The following is a 19,499-nucleotide window of genomic DNA, read 5'->3' as shown; positions in this document are numbered from 1 at the left end:
TGCCGAATTCTCCGGCACCGGATATTCGGCGGGGGCGGGAATCGCGTGGGGGCACTTTTTTCCCTCCGCCTCGGCCACAGCCTTCACCATGGCCGACGCGGAAGAGACACCCCCTCCTGCGCATGCGCGGGGATGACGTCAGCAGCCGCTGATGGTCCCGCGCATGCGCGGACGTCCGCCGACCGACGAAGTCCTTTCGGCTCCGGCTGGCGTGGCGCCAAATGCCTTTCCCGCCGACTGGCGGCGTGCCAAACACTCCGGCGCGGGGCTAGCCCCTCAAGGTGAGGGCTTGGCCCCTAAAGGTGCGGAGAAATCCGCACCATTGGGGCGGCCCAACGCCGGAGTGGTTCCCGCCACTCCATCCCACCGGGCCCCCGCGCCCCGCCGGGTGGGGGAGAATCCCGGCCCACATCCACCAGAACTGTCCAACTTTGTCTTCAGTTGAACTTGCAGCTGACTTTTTTTTATTCGATCATGGAAGATGGAGCATCACTGGCTAGGCTAGCAATTATTGCCCATCCTTAATTGCCCTTTTGTGGTGGTGAGCTGCCATCTTGAAATGCCACATACCATGTAGTGTGTATGCATCCACAGTGCCATTATGCTCTTGATTTTAACCCTATTCTGACAGGTGAATATCTAGTGTGCTCCATACAAAGACTAAGGGAACAATTCCTTCTCTGGACATGAGCATTTATTGTCCATCCCTAGTTGGACGAAACTGGCTTTGCTGGGCCATTTCCAGATCAGTTAAGAGTTCAAAATAGACAAGACTAAATAAACCTCTTTCCTGCCCTAAAGGACAATACAATAATCCAACAGTTTCATGATAACTTTTAGTATGAGCTTTTAATTTCAGAATTATTTATTTATTTTTTAAGATGAATTTACCATAGTGAGATCTGGGATGCTGTATTCTGCATTTGGGATGTTCTCCCACCAGAACTGAATCGCTTCTGGTTTGCGCTGGCACTCAGAGCAGCACCTAGAAGCAATCTCCTCTCCCTTGCCATGCACATTTATGCATGCCGGGGAGTGCCTGGGATTCCGTTCTGAATCCCGCTATCGGGCTGTCATTTTGAGCGGGTGGCCCGATAGCGAGGTCCGGTGACAGCCCCCCCTCCTCCGCTACAATGCAAATCCTGCCCCCCCCCTCCAATGACAAGTGGGGGCAACTTCCCCACCTTCACCCTGGGAATTGCTGGGTCACCCCCCTCCCACCACAGCATGCATGTATGAGAGTGATCTGACCAACCCCCCCCCTCCCAACACCACACCCACTGACACATCCACATCAGAGACCCCCTCCATATGAAAGAGTCATGATTAATGTATTTTCATTTCCTGGAAGGGATTCATGAAGACAGATTATAAATTACAATTCTTACACGAGATGACTCTGATGTGTTGCAGATCTTTAATCTCTCATTAACCGTTGTTTTGTTTCATTCACAGTTTCCAACAAATGGATACATGAGAGAGGACAAGAGTTCAAGAGACCGTGTGGATTAACAGAAGTGGATTGATTTTGTGAACCATGCTGTTTATACCTTTCCCTACCTTTATCAGGACAAGCAAACAGACAACATTTGATTTTTCCCCTTCAAGTGTCAATCACCTCATGCATTCCACTTTGATTCGATCATTGCTGTTATTTTCATTCCATTCCCCCCCCCCCCCCTACACACCCACACACACACGCACTTCTCCCACACCTCCCAAAAACTAGGCCAACTGTGGTATTCAATTTTAAAAATCCCTTCTTTGTAGTATTTTCTGTTGATTGGTCACATCCAACACAAAGTTAATTCCAGCTAAATGGCAATGAGTAACGTACATGAGCAAAACCCTCATGCAATGCCGTCTGGCAGAAGACAACAACCCTTTCAGTTTAGAGAAAGAAATGGATGAAAATATCAGAGCATTCATTCATCCTTTTGTCCTACCGTCTTATGAATTGGAACAGAGAAAAATGTGCACTTTGGACCCATCTTTCCCCACATGGATACAGCTCTGTGCTTCTCCAATTCTTCACACCTCAGTATCGCCATTCCTGGGCAAGCGCAGCCTTTCCCAGTGCTCAAAACCTTGCTGAAACACTTCAGTTAAGGAGAACATTGATGTGCAAACTGTTTCTCCTTTCTGACTTTACTAGTTACATGAGAAGGTTTTCCTGTTACCATCTGGACTTTGAGGAACTCTTCAGCAGACTCCATTCCATTTTCAGCATCAGTTTACAATGTTTTCGCATTCTAATCATCTCTTTGCGATATTGCTGGTGTTCAGTTCTCCCTGAAGTTCCAAAAATTAACCCAAATCGTTTCCATGTTGCAGTAAGAGTAACTTGTGAACAGAAATGGCAGGATTTTGCAGCTCTTCCCACTGGCGGGATCTTCCTTTCCTGACGAACACAACCCTCGCCTCCCGGCAGCAGGTCAGGAGGGGTGGCCAAGGACGAATTGCCTCCGCCACCCGAAAACCAGTCGCAAGAGGGCTGGAAAATCCCGGCCAAAGTGTCCAACCAATTCAGGATATTATTCGTGACAATCTTCATTGTTTCCCTGAGTGACTCCATTGCACCGAAAATTAGACCTGGTTCAGAAGTTTGTATGTAGCAGCTCAAGAAGACCCATTGTCACCTTCTCAAGGCAACTAGGAGGAATAGGCAGTATATTCAGCTTTGCCAGTGTTTCCCACATCAAGAGAATAAAGAAATAAGTAGAGAAACAGGCTCTGCTGTAAATATTAACCTGAATTATTTAGTGGAAAAATGTCAGTGGCTCCAGCTTGATCAATATTTTTGAGCAAATTCATGCTGGGGAAAGGATACAACTCCCACCCATGGATTGCCTGGCTGTCCCACCCCAAGTATGGGGGTGACCCGACTCACCCCCCCCTAGAACCCCTGTAATTGGGGCCGCTGCCGGGACCCTTGTAATAGGGGGATCCCCACCACCCCAGGGACTCACTGCCAAGAGGAATCCACTCAACGGACCGCATCTACCCCCCCCCCCCCATGCACACAGATTGCCCATCCAGAAAAGAGATCCCTGTCTGAAGGCTAGAGAGCAGTCCAAACAGGGGCTGTGGGAAGCATTCTAGGTGTAATACTTACCTTGCAACACCACCGGCGGGATTCTAGACCCCCTGCCGGGTTGGAGAATCGCCAGGGGGCAGCGTGAATCCCGCCCCACCGCTCCGGCGCCGGCTGCCGAATTCTCCGGCGTCGGTTTTGGGGCGGGGATCAAGCCGGTCGGGGCCATTGGCAGCGGGCCACCCGGCAATTCTCCGGGCACTGATGGGCCGAGCGGCCGCCCATTTTCGGCCAGTCCTGCCGGCGTGAAATGGACATGGTCCATCCATACAGGACCTGGCATGTCGGCCATCTAGCGGGGTCCTCGGTGGGGCGCGGGGGGATCTGGCCCCAGGGGGACCCCCACGGTGGCCTGGCCCACAATCGGGCCCCGCCGATCTGTGGGTGGGCCTGTGCCGCGGGGGCACTCTTTCCCTCTGCGCCGGCCTCTGTAAGGCTCCGCAATGGCTGGCGAGGAGAAGCCCCCTGTGCATGCGCAGGACACACCCCGGCGGTTCTGCGCATGCGCCAGAACACGCTGGCAGTCCTGCACATGCACCAACTCGCGCCGACCGGCGGTGGCCCTTTGGCACCAATCCCTCCAGCGCCGGCCTAGCCCTCGGAAGTACGGAGGATTCCACAACTTCCGGGCTGTCCAACGCCGACGTGGTTCACGTCGCTCTTGGATCCGGTATGGGCCGCCCCGCCAATTGCGGAAGAATCCCGCCCCACATGTCCATTCCTCAAAGGAGAGCAGCTGTGCCTTCATCTGGTTCCCACAGATCCACTGTCTGCAGTCCATGCATGGCTTTCCAATAATGGTTTGTGATTGACAGCTCATAAAAACCATCTGCCGCTTTGATCCATTCACATCCCTTCATGCTTCAGTGGCCTAAGTGGTGAAACCCCAATGTTTGTAAACATTGCCCACTTCAAAGAGATGAAAGTGCACTAAGTGCATTACAATCACTCAAGCGGTAATCTCACTGCACTGCTAGACAACCCGCCATGTTTCCCCCCCATGCCCTCCATTGAACCCACTTGTAGAAGTTCACTCGCTGTCCATTTCTGTAAATTTCCATTTCCTTGGTTCTTGACTTGACACCAGGGATCTAAGGCACATAGAGGCTGTCTCAAATCTGTAAAATTAAATATTAACAGAACCAGAATTGTAACTAAAATTTCAAAATGTTTAGTAATGATATCCAGGCCTTGCGTTTTATCATTTTGATCCTTCTAGAATGGTACAGCAGGGATCATCCTTTTTTGTACCTCTCCTGATTTGCTCTTTCCATCAGCTCTGTAAGTGTTAAATGCTGCCAGTCAAACTGGCGAAAGTGGGAAGTGGGCGTTCCAAATGGACCGTCTTTAGAATCATCATTGTTTACCATTTGCATCAAGGTATTGAACTCCAGGATCACAAGTACAACTTAAATTTGCAGTTTGCACCAAAATTGTGTGGTGGGGGTTGGGGAGGGGCTGGGGGGGGAACATTAATACTGAGGAAAAACATGACAGAAGAAGACATTAGGTTGGATTTTGCCTGTTCTTTAGGCCCAGGCTTTGGGAGGCAGGAAAGTTGACAAGACGGCACAGGAAGGTCATTACCGTTCTGCTGGTGTGGCAGGTGACTCACCCAAAAGCGAGTTGTGCCATTTAAGTTGCAAATTTGGGGCCTCTGACATTTCCTTACCCGCTGTGGAGAATGGGGGAGGCTGACTTCTACACTATTGGGAGACCTGTCCATTGAGACCTGACAGCTTCACAGAAGGTTCCTAGGGTAGGGGACACCTCTTTTTTTGGACACTCTTTTGCCCAAGAGCACTCCCAGCACCCCTGCCCTGACCTACCAATCAGAATGGCTGCCCCCCCTGATAAAAGTACCAGTTGGTCACAGCAACACCCAACCTTCTTGCCTGATCTTCCTCACTGGCCCTGCTACTTCCAGAACCATTTACCTAACTTGAGGATGCACAGCCATCAATAAATACATCCTCATCCTTCAGGTGCTGCCCTAGCAGTGGCCAAACATTAGAGTCATTCACCCTCATTCATTCCCTGGCGCCGATATAAAATACAGCTCATTGTTAAATTTATAAAATGAATGGGCCTTTAGCGAATAAATTTCAGTACAGATAAATGTGAGCTGTTATATTTCAGTGGGAAGAATAAGGAGCTGGTATCAGACATTTTGAAAATGAGGCAGAGGAACAAAGAGATCTAGGAGGACAAATATACAAATTACTAAATGCAGCAACATGAGTTAATAAGACCATTATAAACAACAGACAAATGCCAGTGTCCATTTCTGTAGGTTGAGAAGCAGAGAATCAAATAGGTTCTGATGACAGATTTGACAAAATCTCCTCGTTTTCATTTCCAGGCTTCCTGACCCCTGCAACCAAAGAGTAATTCGAGTGTTAAACTCACTGCCACAAGGAATTATTGAGTTCAATAGCATAGATACATTTCAGGGGAAGCTGGTTAAGCACATGTGGTAGAAAAAAAGAGAGAACTACACTGAAGGGTAACATGGAGAGGGGTAAGTGACGGCTCTTGTAAAGACTAAATGTTGCATAAACCAGTTGGCAGACTGGCCCGTTTCTATTTTTTCATGGGATGAGAGCGTCATTGGCAAAGCCGGCATTTATTGGCCATCCCTTGACAAGGTGGTGATAAGAATCCTCAATTCTGTGCTGTAAATTCCATGTCGTTCATTCTCAGCTGGGAAGGGACAGTTAAAATGGACACAATAACTTTGTTTCACGAAAGGAAAAAAAATGCTGAAAACAAAATGGATTCTGCTTTTGTAGATTCTTAAGGAGAAGCATTCTAATGATTTCTTCAGTTAAAAAGAACATCGCTGAGGCACCGTTGAAGGCTTTAAATCCTCAGATCCTTTAATAGCACAGATATCCCCCTGCACTCTTGTAATGAAGATTAATTTCTTGGAGGACAAAATTCTTCACCACCACATGACATTGAAGTTATGAATTGCATTTTGTGCCTCCCATGTAACTGAACTGAAATCTACAGAAACCAATAGATATAGGGTGGTCCATAATTTTTCTCCTTCAAAAGCTGCATAATTAATCTTTATCCCTTTACACGCTTGAACCCAAACTCAACTATTTTATGTCTGTTGTGGCATTTGAACAGATTTTTTTGGAAATCCAAAGAAGCACAAAATTGCCGTTGTAATTATTTCAATGCTCTTTTTACTAGTTTCACTCCAAATATCGAGGAGGGGAAAGATACTTCCCCACCTCGATAGTAAATTTGGTTGGGCCGTTGCAATTGCAGAAAATTACTTATGTTTGATTACATTTGCCTTTTTACTTCTGGTGTTTTCGTTGCATATATTTTCTTTAAATACAGAGTGGTTATATTAGCTTTTTAAAAATCTGAATGTTATTACATTTGTTTTGGTATTGTATGGAGCACAAATGGCTCAAAGTGATTGGAGGAAGCCATGGTCCAACTGTTTACTGTGTTAGGATGAATGAATAAAATAAGAAAATCTGCTCAACGGGAGACTTGTGTGTGGACTTCTTTGTTGTACTTTAAAATGTACTTCAACCCAATAAGTGACAGCATGATTCAAATGCTCTCCGGTTGATGTTATATTCCAGAAAGCCATTTGGTGAAAGAAGAATCCATACCCTATCTTTATTTAAAATAGATTTATGCACAGAATAAAACATTACAGGTATGGCACTGTGGTTAACACTGCAGCCTCACAGCAACCAGAGCCCGGGTTGGATTCCGGCCTTGTCTGTGTGGAGCTTGCATGTTCTCCCCGTGTCTGTGTGGGTTTCCTCCGTGTACTCTGGTTTCCTCCCACAGTCCAAAAATGTGCAGGTTAGGTGGATTGGCCATGCTAAATTTGCCCCTCAGTGTCCAAAGATGTGCAGGTTAGGTGGGGTAACAGGGATAGGGCGGTGGAGTGGACCTAGGTGGGGTGTCTTTCGGAGGGCTGGTACAAACTCGATGGGCCAAATGGCCTCTGTTCGCACTGGATGGATTCTATGTTCTCTATCTCCTGAGTACACTCTTCTCTTGTTTCAGTAAGTGTTTCTTTATACTCTTTTAAGAAAACAATGGTCAATAAACAAAAATGGCAGGTGAGACAGCCCTGCTGGGGCACTGTAACTAAACTCAGAAGGAAACTCAATAAATTAAATAAAAATGTCATTCCTGGGGTGGTAATAGACCCCAGCCCCTGCGTACCCACCAATCACAAAAGGCCTGGAGCGTGCTGGTGTACACCACATGCTCCCTCTGCAAGTCCACCCGACAGTGGACATAACCAAGGGCAGACAGTTGGATTGGATGACCTCCTCAACTGCCCAGAGTATGGCCCTGTTAATGGACAACTTGGCCATGGGTGTCTCTGTGTTCAAATAATCACCTAATCAATGGCTTCCACCTGTATGTCCTTAACTGCAACTTTTAACTGAACAGCGGACTGGTAAGATGAGACCAGTTATTATCGCCTGATCCCACTGCTTTCCCATTGGTTGGGTCCTAATGTCAACCTACTCTTTTAAGCAGGTGAGTCTTTGTTGAAATATCATGCATTGTAGGTCAGGAATGTAAACTGGGAGCAGTTACAGTTCCTCTGTCAGACCAGACCTACCATGACGTGAATCAAAGGCCTGAAGAGGTATTTTCAGGATTTGTTCGCTGGGGGGCCTTCAAGAGTCATCTACATTGCTGTGGATCTGGAGTCACATATAGGCCAGACCAGATAAGGGCGACAGATTTCCTTCCCTAAAGGACATTAGTGAACCAGATGGGTTTTTACGACAATCAACAATGGTTTCATAGTCATCATTAGACTTTTAATTCCAGATTTTTTTAATTCAAATTTTACCATATGCCATGGTGGGATTCGAACCCTGGTCCCCCGAGCATTATTACCCTGGGTCTCTGAATTACTAGTCCAGGGACAATACCACTACCCCACTGCCTCTGAATTTAGCTATCCAGGAGGGGCGGTGTTGCCACTCCCAGTCTTAAAATAAAGTTTATGGCCTCCTTCGCCTACCTCCTCTCCTACAGAGAGTGATCAGAATGACTACCCCCTTCCAATGGTACTACAGATCCAGATCGTCGCCAAAGTCCCACCCAAACTTGGCTGATAACGGGATCAAAACCATTGGTCCCTGGTTGTGATGTCTGGCCACCAAATTCCTACCTGCCAGTACAGATGGTGGGTTTTTTAACCGTGCTCAGGCAAACTCCCAACAAAATCCATCCACATTCACATCCCCGGACTATCCAGGTTCACTATCCATTACATGGCTTGCACATTCCCATCTCCAGTTTGAAATCAGGAGCATTATAGTGCTGGTGGTAGACATTGGGTGCCCTCTGCTTCCACTTTGCTCTAGTGGTTTCTCAGCTAGGGTTACTAACTGGCAACCATTCTAATTGGGGCTGAGGAAAGGACAAAAAGTTATCGTCTGTGGAAATTGAGCCTCATGTTATTCATTCACTTTGCATCCTTAATAGTGTCAGGATGGGGTCCAGAATTGTGGACACAAATTAACCTCTATTACAAGCTTTGTCAGAAAATGAACACATAGGCTGGTATCTGTCCTTTGTCAGGCTTTTTCTATTATGTGGAATTAGATAGAACATTCAGCACAGAAATGGACCTCTTGGTCATACTGCTATTCTACAAATCTTCTGCCACTCCATTTATCTAATTTCAGCTCTTTCTTGATTCCTTTGATCATCTCCTATGATTGTCTAGTTTCATTTTGAAAGCATCTAAGCGATTTGCGTCACTTCCCAAGATCCGCATTCTAACCACTGTGTAAAGACATTTCTCCTTTATCCTTACTAAATTCATTTGTTGTAAGGGTCCTTCCTGTTTATTCCCTTATTTCCCCTTCATTTTATTTTGCTGTTATCATTTTTGATCTATGGATGATTAATGGGCATGTATCTTCAAGTCAAGTAGCAGAGGAGTGAATAATTCTGAAGTTATAGGAAAGAACACTCTGCTGTATGAACAGGAGACTTCAGTTTTCTCGGCACCAGAGAGAGATGGGGTGGGACTTGGTTCAATTAATTAACTGACGGCCAATATGTTTGCCAAAAGACCGTACTCTGCCCAGTAACAGGTGGTGATTAGATCCAACCCCAGTGGGATAATTCTTCCAGGCCTCAAGAGCAGTTGAGTCCCAGCCACACAGAGACGAGGATCTGTTTCCTCTCTCCTCCATGCTTTCTCCAAGAAAGCTCTATATCTGCTCTATTTCCACTGTAGGTCCGCTCTCCACTGAATTCCAGGTCTGAGGTGATCAAGACAGGCGATCCTGACCTATACAAGAAATCTAGGTGCGACCTCCGCATATCCACCATGGATGCCAAGAGACAATACCAGACTAAGCTAGAATCACAAGACTAACGACATGGACTCTCTCTGTTGTGGCAAGGCTTAAACAATATAACGAGCTATAAAACAAAGCCAAGTAGAATCTCTGGCAACAGAGCATCCTTCCCCAATAAACTCCATGCATTCTATGCTCATTTCGAGCAGGAAGCCAACAAACCGTTGTCAACTGCTTCAACAGCCTGGGACACATTCATACCGACCATCGCAGCCTCAAGTCAGATTGGCCTTCTTGATAGTGAACCCAGGGAAAACATGTTCTGACATCCATGCATTCAGAAATTGCACGGACCAACTGGCGGGGGTATTCACAGACATCGTCACCCTCTCCCTACTCCATTCTGAGATTCCCACTTGCTTCAAGGAGACTATCAGTGCCAAATAAGAGACAGGCAACGTGCCTCAACGACTGCTGTCCGGTGGCCTTGACATCTATCATTATGAAGTGCTTTGAGAGGTGGGTCATGAGACACATCAACTCCATACTCCCAGAATGCCTTGATCCACTGCCTCGTGTGTTTTATAGTGGTGGTGTCCCCTGCAGTATCCTGTCTGGTGATTGGTTGTTCTGTTTCCTGTGTGTTTATTGGTTATTCTGTGTGTCAGTCACTGCCTGTCTGTATCTCATTATATACATGAGTGGCTATTATGACATTTCCCCTTTTTGAAGTAAATTTTTTTTTAATGTGGCTGTACATACATGTATGACGATGTACAAATGGTGAGTGAATGAACATATGTACATGGGAAGGTGTCTCGCATGCAGATACAGAGCAAACTGAACAAAATTTACAGGGTTCAAGTCTATAGATTCAGTCTTTGTGGTTGGCGACGGATTCTTGTCGACCTCCTCAGAGGTGGAGGGGGGGACGCCGGCACCTGGGCAGGCGGGCTTGCTGCCAGATCGGTGGCCTCGTGGTGCGAGATGTCCGGAGGAGGCATGATGACGTGCGGAAAGGTGTGGTCAGGTGGTGGGCAGACAACTTGGCGCAGTGCCCTCCTGTTGCGCCGTAGAATGGAGCCATCAGCCATCTGAACAACGAAAGACCTGGGGGCAGCCTGTCTGACGACAACAGCTGAGGCTGACCAGCCTCCCTCAGGCAACTGGATGTGAACAACATCTTCTGGAGCCAGCGCAGACAAATCAGTGGCATGAGCATCATACATGATCTTCTGCTGGTCCCTGGATCGCTGCACTTTCTGCAGCACCGTGAGGTGGTCAAGGTCTTGAACATGGATGGCTGGAACAGTTGTTCGCAGGTTGCAGTTCATGAGTAGCTGAGCCGCAGACAAACCACAGAGGGGTTGTCCTGTATGCCAACAGCGCAAGGTGAAAATAAGATGCTGAGTCTGCAGCCTTGCAAAGCAGCCGCTTGACAATGTGGACCCCTTTCTCGGCCTTCCCGTTTGATTGGGGTAATGGAGACTGGATGTGACATGCCTGAAGTGGTAGGATGTGCAAAGTTGGACCACTCTTGGCTGTAGAAACATAGACCGTTGTCACTCATTACTGTGAGTGGTATACAGTCTCCTTGCAGGCCTTGATGACTGACTTTGACATGAGGTTCGACAGTTTCACCACTTCCGGGTAGCTGGAGAAGTACGTAATCATGCCCATTTGCATGAATGAGGTCTATCCCCACCTTAGACCACGGAGAGGTCACGATCTCATGCTGTTGCAGTGTTTCCTTGGGCTGGGATGGTTGGAATTTCTGGTATGTGGTGCAGTTGAGGACCATGTTGCCAATGTCCTGGCTGATGCCAGGCCAGTAAACTGCCTGCCGAGCTCTGCGTCGACATTTCCCGACCCCAAGGTGACCCTCAAGGATCTGTTTGAGCACCATGGTTTGCATGCTTTGGGGAATGACGATTCCATCCAGTTTAAGAAGGATCCCCTCAACAACCGTTAACTCGTCCCTAATGTTGAAGAACTGAGGGCATTGCCCCTTTTGCCAGCCATGTGCGAGGTGCTGCATCACGCGCTGCAGTAGAGGATATTTGGCAGTTCCTTCGTATTTGGACAACTCGTTCATCAGTGGCTGGGAGGTTGCTGGCACACAACTGTACCTAGGCCTCAATGTGGTGAATGAAGTCGACCTGTTCACACGTCGTGGTGATGGATCGGGATAGGGCATCCGCGATTACCAGCTCCTTACCCGGTGTGTAAATGAATTCGAAGGCATAGCGGCAGAGACGAAGAAGAATTCGCTGAAGCCGAGGTGTCATATCATTTAAACTCTTCTGGATTATGTGGACTAAGAGCCTGTGGTCTGTTTCCACCGTGAACTTTGGCAGACCGTATACGTAGTCATGAAACTTGACTATTCCTGTCAGGAGACCCAAGCACTCTTTTTCGATCTGGGCATACCGTTGTTCGGTCGGAGTCATGGCCCTGGATGCAAATGCCACTGGAGCCCAGGACGAGGAGTCGTCTTTCTGGAGGAGCACCGCACCAATGCCGCCCTGGCCTGCGTCTGTGGATATTTTGGTATCCTTGGTCGGGTCAAAGAATGCCAGTACTGGGGCTGTGGTGAGCTTCGCCTTCAGCTCAAGCCACTCCGCTTGATGCGCGGAAAGCCACTGGAACACTGTGGACATTTATATGAGATGCCAGAGGGCTGTGGTGTGGGATGCCATGTTAGGAATGAATTTTCCTAGAAAATTTACCATCCCAAGGAAACGTAGGACCGCCTTTTTGTCCTCTGGGGTTTTCATGGCATTGATTGCCAGTACCTTGTCAGCATCAGGTTGCACACCCTGCTGGGAAATGTGGTCACCCAGAAACTTGATTGGAGACCGACCAAATGAGTATTTGGCACTGTTTAACTTGAGGCCATTCTAGTGGACTCTCTGAAAAACCTGTCTGAGGCGAGCTATGTGATCCTCGGGCGTCGCGGACCAGATGATCACGTCATCCACATAGACTCGCACCCCCTCGATGCCCTCCAGCATTTGCTCCATTATTCGATGAAAGACTTCGGAAGCTGATACCGAAAGGCATATGGTTGTAACAATACCTGCAGAACGGAGTGCTGAATGTGCATAGCTTCCTACTGGACTCGTCCAGTTGTATCTGCCAGAAGTCACGTAAGGCATCCAGCTTGGTGAAGAATTTGGCATGAGCCATCTCACAGGTTAATTCTTCCCATTTCGGGATCGGGTAGTGCTCTCACATTATGTTGCAATTCAGGTCTTTGGAATCGATGCAAATTCGTAGTTCAGCAGAGGGTTTCTTGACGCAGACCATGGAGTTGACCAAGTCTGTTGGTTCCGTGACCTTTGAAATGATACGCTGGTCTTGGAGCTCTCGCAGCTGCGTTTTTAGATGACCCTTGAGAGGAGCCGGCACCCGGCATGGTGCATGGATGACTGGAGTGGCATTCGGCTTGAGTAATATCATGTAGCGATACGGGAGCGTGGCCATCCCATCGAACACATTGTGATATTGTGTGAGGATGTCATCTATCTTAGCCTGTAGATTCGCATTGGGCGAGGCAGTCACAGGTGCAGAGGACAAACTCACTGGACCAGATTTAGGAGTTTGCATGCGCGAGCACCGAGCAGGGATGCCTTGTCAGGCTGGACGATCTCGAATCTTAACGTCGCCTTGATTGCCTTGTGCGAGACACTTAGCTGACACGAGCCACTAGCAGCTATGGCATTGGCATTGTAGTCAAGGAGCGGGCAGGCTGGTGGAAGAATTCTAGGTTGGTCTCGGATGCTGTCGAGGTCTGACTGGGATATGAGATTCGCAGACGCGCCAGTATCCAATTTGAACCGGATGCGACACTGGTTGACCGTGATGACAGCACACCATTCGTCGTCAGGATCCACACTTAGGATTGAAAGGCGTTTTGCAGGAGCGGAGGAGACAAGCTCGCTTGTGGTGATGGTGCCCACCCGATATGGAGACTCGAGGCAGTCAGCATTGGGGTTCGTTGGGCTTTCGGGATCGGAATCCGGCATGCCTTGTTGTATGCAGCGGACACGTCTGCGCTGCAGCTGGGATCGCTGGCTGTTGATCAGTGGAGCGAACCTGCATAAGGCCAGATAATGCCCAGGCTTTCCACGTTGTAGACATCGCCTTCCTTTGGCTGGACATTGCCACTTTAAATGGGCGGAGCCACAATTTTGACACTTCATGACGCTGACGTCCGCGCGTTCCGTGCGCCTTCGCGCATGCGCAGTGCGGTCGGCCGACGTTCGCACATGCGTTGTAGGATTTCCAGCCTCATCATCCTCCCGGTCGTGGTACGCATGCGTAGGGACCCGGGAAAAGTGCATGAAACGGCCACTCTCCTCAATGCTCAGGCCTTGCATTCTGGCGACGCACCCTTTCTGCCTCGTGGGAGGCCAGTTTTGCATTTTCTGCCGCCTTGATGCGGGAGTATCGATTGCTGGCAAGTTGATGGACAACGCACGTTTCGATGGCGATGGAGAGGGTCATCCATTTGATTTTGAGGAGCTGCTCCCGCAGGGAGTCGGAATGGACCCCGAAAACGATCTGATCCCGGATCATGGAATCAGCAATTGAGTCATAATTACATGACTGCGCTAGGATGCGCAGATGGGTCAAAAAGGAATGAATAGGTTCATCCTTACCCTGAAGCCTCTGTTGGAAGATGTACCATTCAAAGCTCTCATTCACCTCGACTTGGCAGTGGCTGTCGAATTTCAGCAGAACTGTCTTGAACTTTGTCTTGGCTTCACCATCAGCAAACGTGAGCGAGTTAAAGATGTGGATGGCGTGATCCCCCGCAGTCGGCAGGAACAGCGCGATCTTCCTGGCATCTGATGCTGCCTCGAGGTCGGAGGCCTCCATATACAGGAGGAACTTCTGTTTGAAGACCTTCCAGTTGGCGCCGAGGTTGCCGGAGATCCGGAGTTGCGGAGTGGGCTGGATCTTTTCCATGCCGCTGGATGGTTGCTTGTCGGTCGTTGCAGATTCACTCGAGGTAGGTTCGTTAGAATTAATAGTTACCTGGTACCATGATGTGTTATATGAGTTGGTTTAACACTGACTGTAACTGGATGCAGTAAGACGAGAAACAGGCTTCCGACACAGGAGATGGTTCAACATTGTTTTATTGAACCTGCTGATTGCTGTACATAATCTGCTGTGAGTTGACACTCTATTAATCTAAACTGATAACCTCTGTCTGGCTTGACCAGACTAGCTCTGTCACTTGGAGACGGTGCTCACTGCACTGTGCACCCTGACTTTCTCTGTAGCTGTATCCAGTGAGAAGAGGCAGAGTCTTGATGCCTCGTGTATTTTATAGTGGTGGTGTCCCCTGCAGTGTCCTGTCTGGTGATTGGTTGTTCTGTGTCCTGTGTGTTTATTGGTTATTCTGTGTGTCAGTCACTGCCTGTCTGTATCTCATGAGTGGATATTATGACAGACAGGGGATTGGGCGCTCAGCCAGATCTCCCATTCACTGCAGCGGGACTGCAGAATCCCGCCAGCATGGATAGAGGGACTCACCACAGTGCTACAACCCCCTGTGCCATCCCTGGGCTATCCATATACATCTTCTTTTGCCTTTTCTACAGGCTTCTATTTCCTTTTCAAAGTACTGAGACCAGAGCAGAAGGATAAAACATGGTCTGCGTGCACCCTGACTAGGGTCGTACAAGTGAGCTAATAGCTGAGAGAGCAGCTTTCTCCACTTCCTCAGACTCCAGTGTTAAGTTTAAATTCTTTGCAGAGTATGTTTTGGGAACAGATGTGACTAATCCAATTGGTATATCTGACAAGGAGCCAACGGGCTGTGAGCTGGGCTGTGGTTTTCAAAAATAAATTAAGAAACCCTGCGTGGAATAAGTTTGCTTATGCAGCTCTTTTTACAAACTGCTATCCAGGTAGATTCTGTAGTTCCAGTCCCACCTCAGTGACAGAACATAGCTCCAGAAAACACCAGAGATTTTGGGACCAAAAGCGGCATGTCAAATAAGTGCAGCATCAGTTAAATATGTGGGGCAGGATTCTCTAATCCCGCGGCAGAGTGTCCACGCCGTCGTAAACACCGTTGCGTTTTATGACGGCGTGAACGGGCCGACACGACGACTAATTCTGGTCCGCAAAAGGGGCCAGCATGGCACTGGAGCGGTTAACGCCACTCCAGCTGCTGATCCCAGCGTGAACTGGGCGCCGCAGGATCCGCATATGCGCAGTGGCGAAGGCGCCAGCGCGCGCATGCGCAGTGGCTTTCTTCAATGCACCGGCCCCGCGCAGCATCGGTGGGCCCCGATTGCGGGCCAGGCCATATCGGAGACCCCTCCAGGGTCGGACCTCCCCCCCCCACCACAGGCCGACCCCCCGACCCTTCCACGCTGAGGTCCCGCCGGCCGAGAGCAGGTGTGGACGGCGCCGGCGGGTCTCGGCATTTTTATGACGGCCGCTCAGCCCATCCCCCGCCGAGAATCGGCGGGCCGGCCGCGTAGAGCGGCCCCGACCGGCGCTGCGCCAACCATGCCAGCGCCAATGGCACCGAGTCTCTGCTCTGCAGAGAATCGCGTGCCGCCGTCGGGGCGGCGTGCCGCGATTCGCGCCAGTCGCGTGGATTCTCCGGTTCTAGTCGCGGGCTGAGAGAATCCCACTGTGTTGTTTAAGATGAAGAAACACTTAAAGTGGAGCCATGCACATTGAATGTTTTAGGCAAAGCTTTACAACAGTGCTTGAAGGGGCCACCTCAAGGTCACGTTCCACTCTCTGTGAGCAGTTTCAATTAGCAGGGAGAAGTAAACGCGAACGTTTTGATTGTTATCTGGAAGCTTTTTAGTTATGTTGCTGATTTTCCGTTTCAATTGCTCTGTTTTATTACCTTTGCTCTCGAGCCGACAGGTATCTTTATGATACCGCCACGAGGTTCAAGTCCAAGTAATGATCAATAACTCAATACACCGATTAGTAAGATTCAAATCAAAGCACATTTATTAAACACAGTAATCGCTACTCATGCACAAATTCTACTTCTAAGCTACTTCTATAACTAACAGGCCAATACTTAACTTCGGACTGGCCCACCAGGTCAGGGAAACGAATGGCCTTTCGTTCGGGTTCTGAGTCTGCAGGATTCGAAGTTGGTACGGATTGGTAGCTAGGAGCGCCTATCTCGTAGCGAGCATTGAAATAAGACTTACTTCATCGGGAGTCACTGCACCGGTCACGGTCAATGTTGGTTCGTGTTGCTGGGTGACCCGGGCAGGACGCAGAGGTGAAGAGAGACAGATTTGAACTTGGGGCTCAACTCTTATAGTCCCCAGGGGCTTCCCGCCTTTCGGGGCGGACCCTGTACCTGGTCCCAAGTGATTGGACTTTGTCCCAATCGCTTGGTTCGATTTCTCCAATACTGGAGCGGTTCCCTGATCGATGGGCGGTCTTGAGGTGCTCGTTCACCTCCTTTGTGTTGGCTCCTGCTGGCGCCGAGGAGTCTGGCTTTGCTTTGTGTGTCAAAAATGCTACTTATTGTTCCCGGGGATTGCTCATCAGTATGCAGATGGCTGCTACTTTGTTATGCTGATGGTCGCTGGTATCGATGTTGTCTGGCCTTTTCAGAGGTAAATACACAGCAAACCTGCAGCTGCTGGTTTCTGTCTATGTTGGCTGATTTTCCCATCAGCCTTTGCCGTTCGCCATTTTAAATCGGGAGTTGGCCAACTTACGTGGCTACAGTTTCAAACAAGGGAGTTGCTTTGGAAACAAATGTAGTCTGACAGAAAACGTGTGTTCCAGGCCCCAAGTGTTCGGACATGGCCCACCACAGACGGAGCAGAATGATAGACTATGATGACGGATGGCTCTCGTTTTCCCCGCCTGGAGTCTAGAACTAGGGGTCATAGTCTCAGGATAAGCCATTTATGACGAAGTCAAGCAGAAATTTCTTCACTTGGAGAGTTATAAATCTTTGGAATACCTTCACGACCTACCAAAGTGTTTCAGGGCTGATAAACATTTATGTCCAGCAAGGCTTCACAAACATTAAAAAGATAAAAGACCAGATGGACTGCCATTTGTAATTTTATTTGAGGAATAATTATTGATCAGGACTCCACAGAGGTCCCTATACCTTTTGCAAATGGGATTGCTGAGGGCCCCCCACCTCCACCTTTGGTGTCCCCCCTTTCAGGATGCCCCACCCCCTTCATGCCCACAAAATTCATGACATCCCTTTAAAGCTCCCCACTACCCATCCTTTCGTGGGCATGAGCCCTCAGGTTCCATCTCTTCTCGGTGCTAACCTGACACCCTGGCACTTCCAACGTGGTACCTTGGAACTGCCCCGACTCCCTGGCAATGCCATCCTGGCACCCTGGTAGTGCCAGTTGGCCTGCTCTGTCCCCGACCACCCGGGAGACACCAACAGCCTCTGAGACCACCAGAGTGACCATCACGCCTTGTCTCCACTTGTAGAGAACAGTTCTAATCGATACCCGGGTGAATCCTTACCAATGCAGTCAGTGACACCCGAGAGCTGGGAGAATGGCCTCAACCCTGACGCGCATATTCAGATGAGCCAAGTGGCTCATTTAGATATTATTACAGTTGAGCATCCCTTATTTGAAATTCCGAAAACCACAAAATTCCACAATCTGCACATTTGTTCAGGTGCGAGGTGACGTCATGAGTCTCTGCGCGATGCACAGTGCCCAATGCACCGCACGTGTGCGGTTCACTACGCACCGCACTTGCGCAGTTTCCAACACGCTGCACATATGCAATTCCCAACACGCCGCAGGTGCACATTATATTCCGAATTCTGAAATTCGATACACACTCGGCCCCAAGCGTTTCGGATAAGGAATGCTTCACCTGCACCTGGATCACGTCCAGCGAAGGCATAATCCAGATTGAGCCAGGTGCCACAAGTCAGGTGATTCATCCACGGTTTTGCACCTGGCACAAGCCCCTTTTGGACCTTTCCCGCAAGACTCCTGGTGCAAAGGGATCAGCATCAGGCGCAAGGTGGTGGGAAAATCACGCCTATCCTTTGAACACCCAGCTTGCTGAGACCATTTAGAATCTTTGCCAGAGTTCACCAGTCATTGGGATTCTCTGTTCCCGCCGGCAACGCATCCCCACCCATAGATTTCCCGGCAGCATGGGGTGGTTTCAGTTGGAAATCCCATTGACAAGTGACAGGAACAGAAAATCTTGCCAACGAATGGCAAGCCATTGAGAAATATGCGGCTGGGGTACTTGAGAATCCAGCCCTTTGTATACTTCAATCTCATGTCTCTCTCACTCTGTCGAAATCGGCAGCTCCCACCTCAGTCAGTGGGGCATCACCAGAGGGTCTCCAATTGTCCCTCCATTATCAACAGCCCACCTCCTGTCCTTAATTACACTATGAACATCATTAATGGTCATTAAAGCTACTCCTGCAAAAATTGTCATCAGGTAACTTCCAACATAGTCCACATTTGAGTCCCAACCCGAAACAGGAAGTCCAGCTCAGGGCCTCAGACAGTGCAACACTAAAGTGTCAGTGTGGATTAGAAACCTGAATCTCTATAGTGAAGGTTGAATCCACAACCCCTAATACAGAGTTAAAGGGACCATCATTGAGCCAAGGTTGATGCACAAAATTGTGAACCTACTTCCTTTTCACCCAAGATTGGACATGGTAATAACTCTGTAATAGACACTAATTGTTGTTGCTATGCTTTATTGGATTGTTGTTGTTTCACTTCCCACACCTAGTGGTATACAAGGCTGACTTTCATCTGCTCCTATAGCGTTTTTTTTCCTGGAATGGGTCGCCAGCCTGTCACCAGAAGCTTATAGCTTGAAGTGGCATCACTCTCATTCTTAGCACCTGCCATTGGCATGTTGGAAGTATTTTGTAGGTTGATGCTCTGGCTGCGTTATGAATGCACCTTCCTTAGCCATCAAGTGCTGGAGTGAGACTTCTGGCTTGAGGCAGGGATGCTCTCCACTACGCCACAAGACCTCTGCTGCATTGGGTGCTACTGTGGTAATTTTACTGATATTTCAAATCCCCATCACAGCGTTTTTTT

The 19,499-nt window shown here is 48.8% G+C and overlaps 1 protein-coding gene across 7 annotated transcripts in view; it reads left to right on the top strand.

Annotated features, from left to right (window-relative positions):
- Positions 1–6,602, top strand: part of LOC140427113 (prolyl 4-hydroxylase subunit alpha-2-like) — a 195,791-nt gene extending 189,189 nt beyond the window's left edge. For all 7 annotated transcript variants that reach the window (XM_072512642.1, XM_072512638.1, XM_072512640.1 and 4 more), the window contains one exon: positions 1,456–6,602. In XM_072512642.1, the coding sequence (XP_072368743.1) occupies positions 1,456–1,526 (71 nt within the window). In that variant the 3' untranslated portion in view covers positions 1,527–6,602. The remainder of the gene's footprint in view (positions 1–1,455) is intronic.
- The last annotated feature ends 12,897 nt before the right edge of the window (positions 6,603–19,499 follow it).

This window comes from Scyliorhinus torazame, chromosome 7 (assembly GCF_047496885.1).
Source record: "Scyliorhinus torazame isolate Kashiwa2021f chromosome 7, sScyTor2.1, whole genome shotgun sequence".
NCBI classification, from domain to species: Eukaryota; Metazoa; Chordata; class Chondrichthyes; order Carcharhiniformes; family Scyliorhinidae; genus Scyliorhinus; species Scyliorhinus torazame.
Note: the sequence above shows the minus strand (reverse complement) of the source record. Positions and strands in the feature narration are given on the sequence as shown.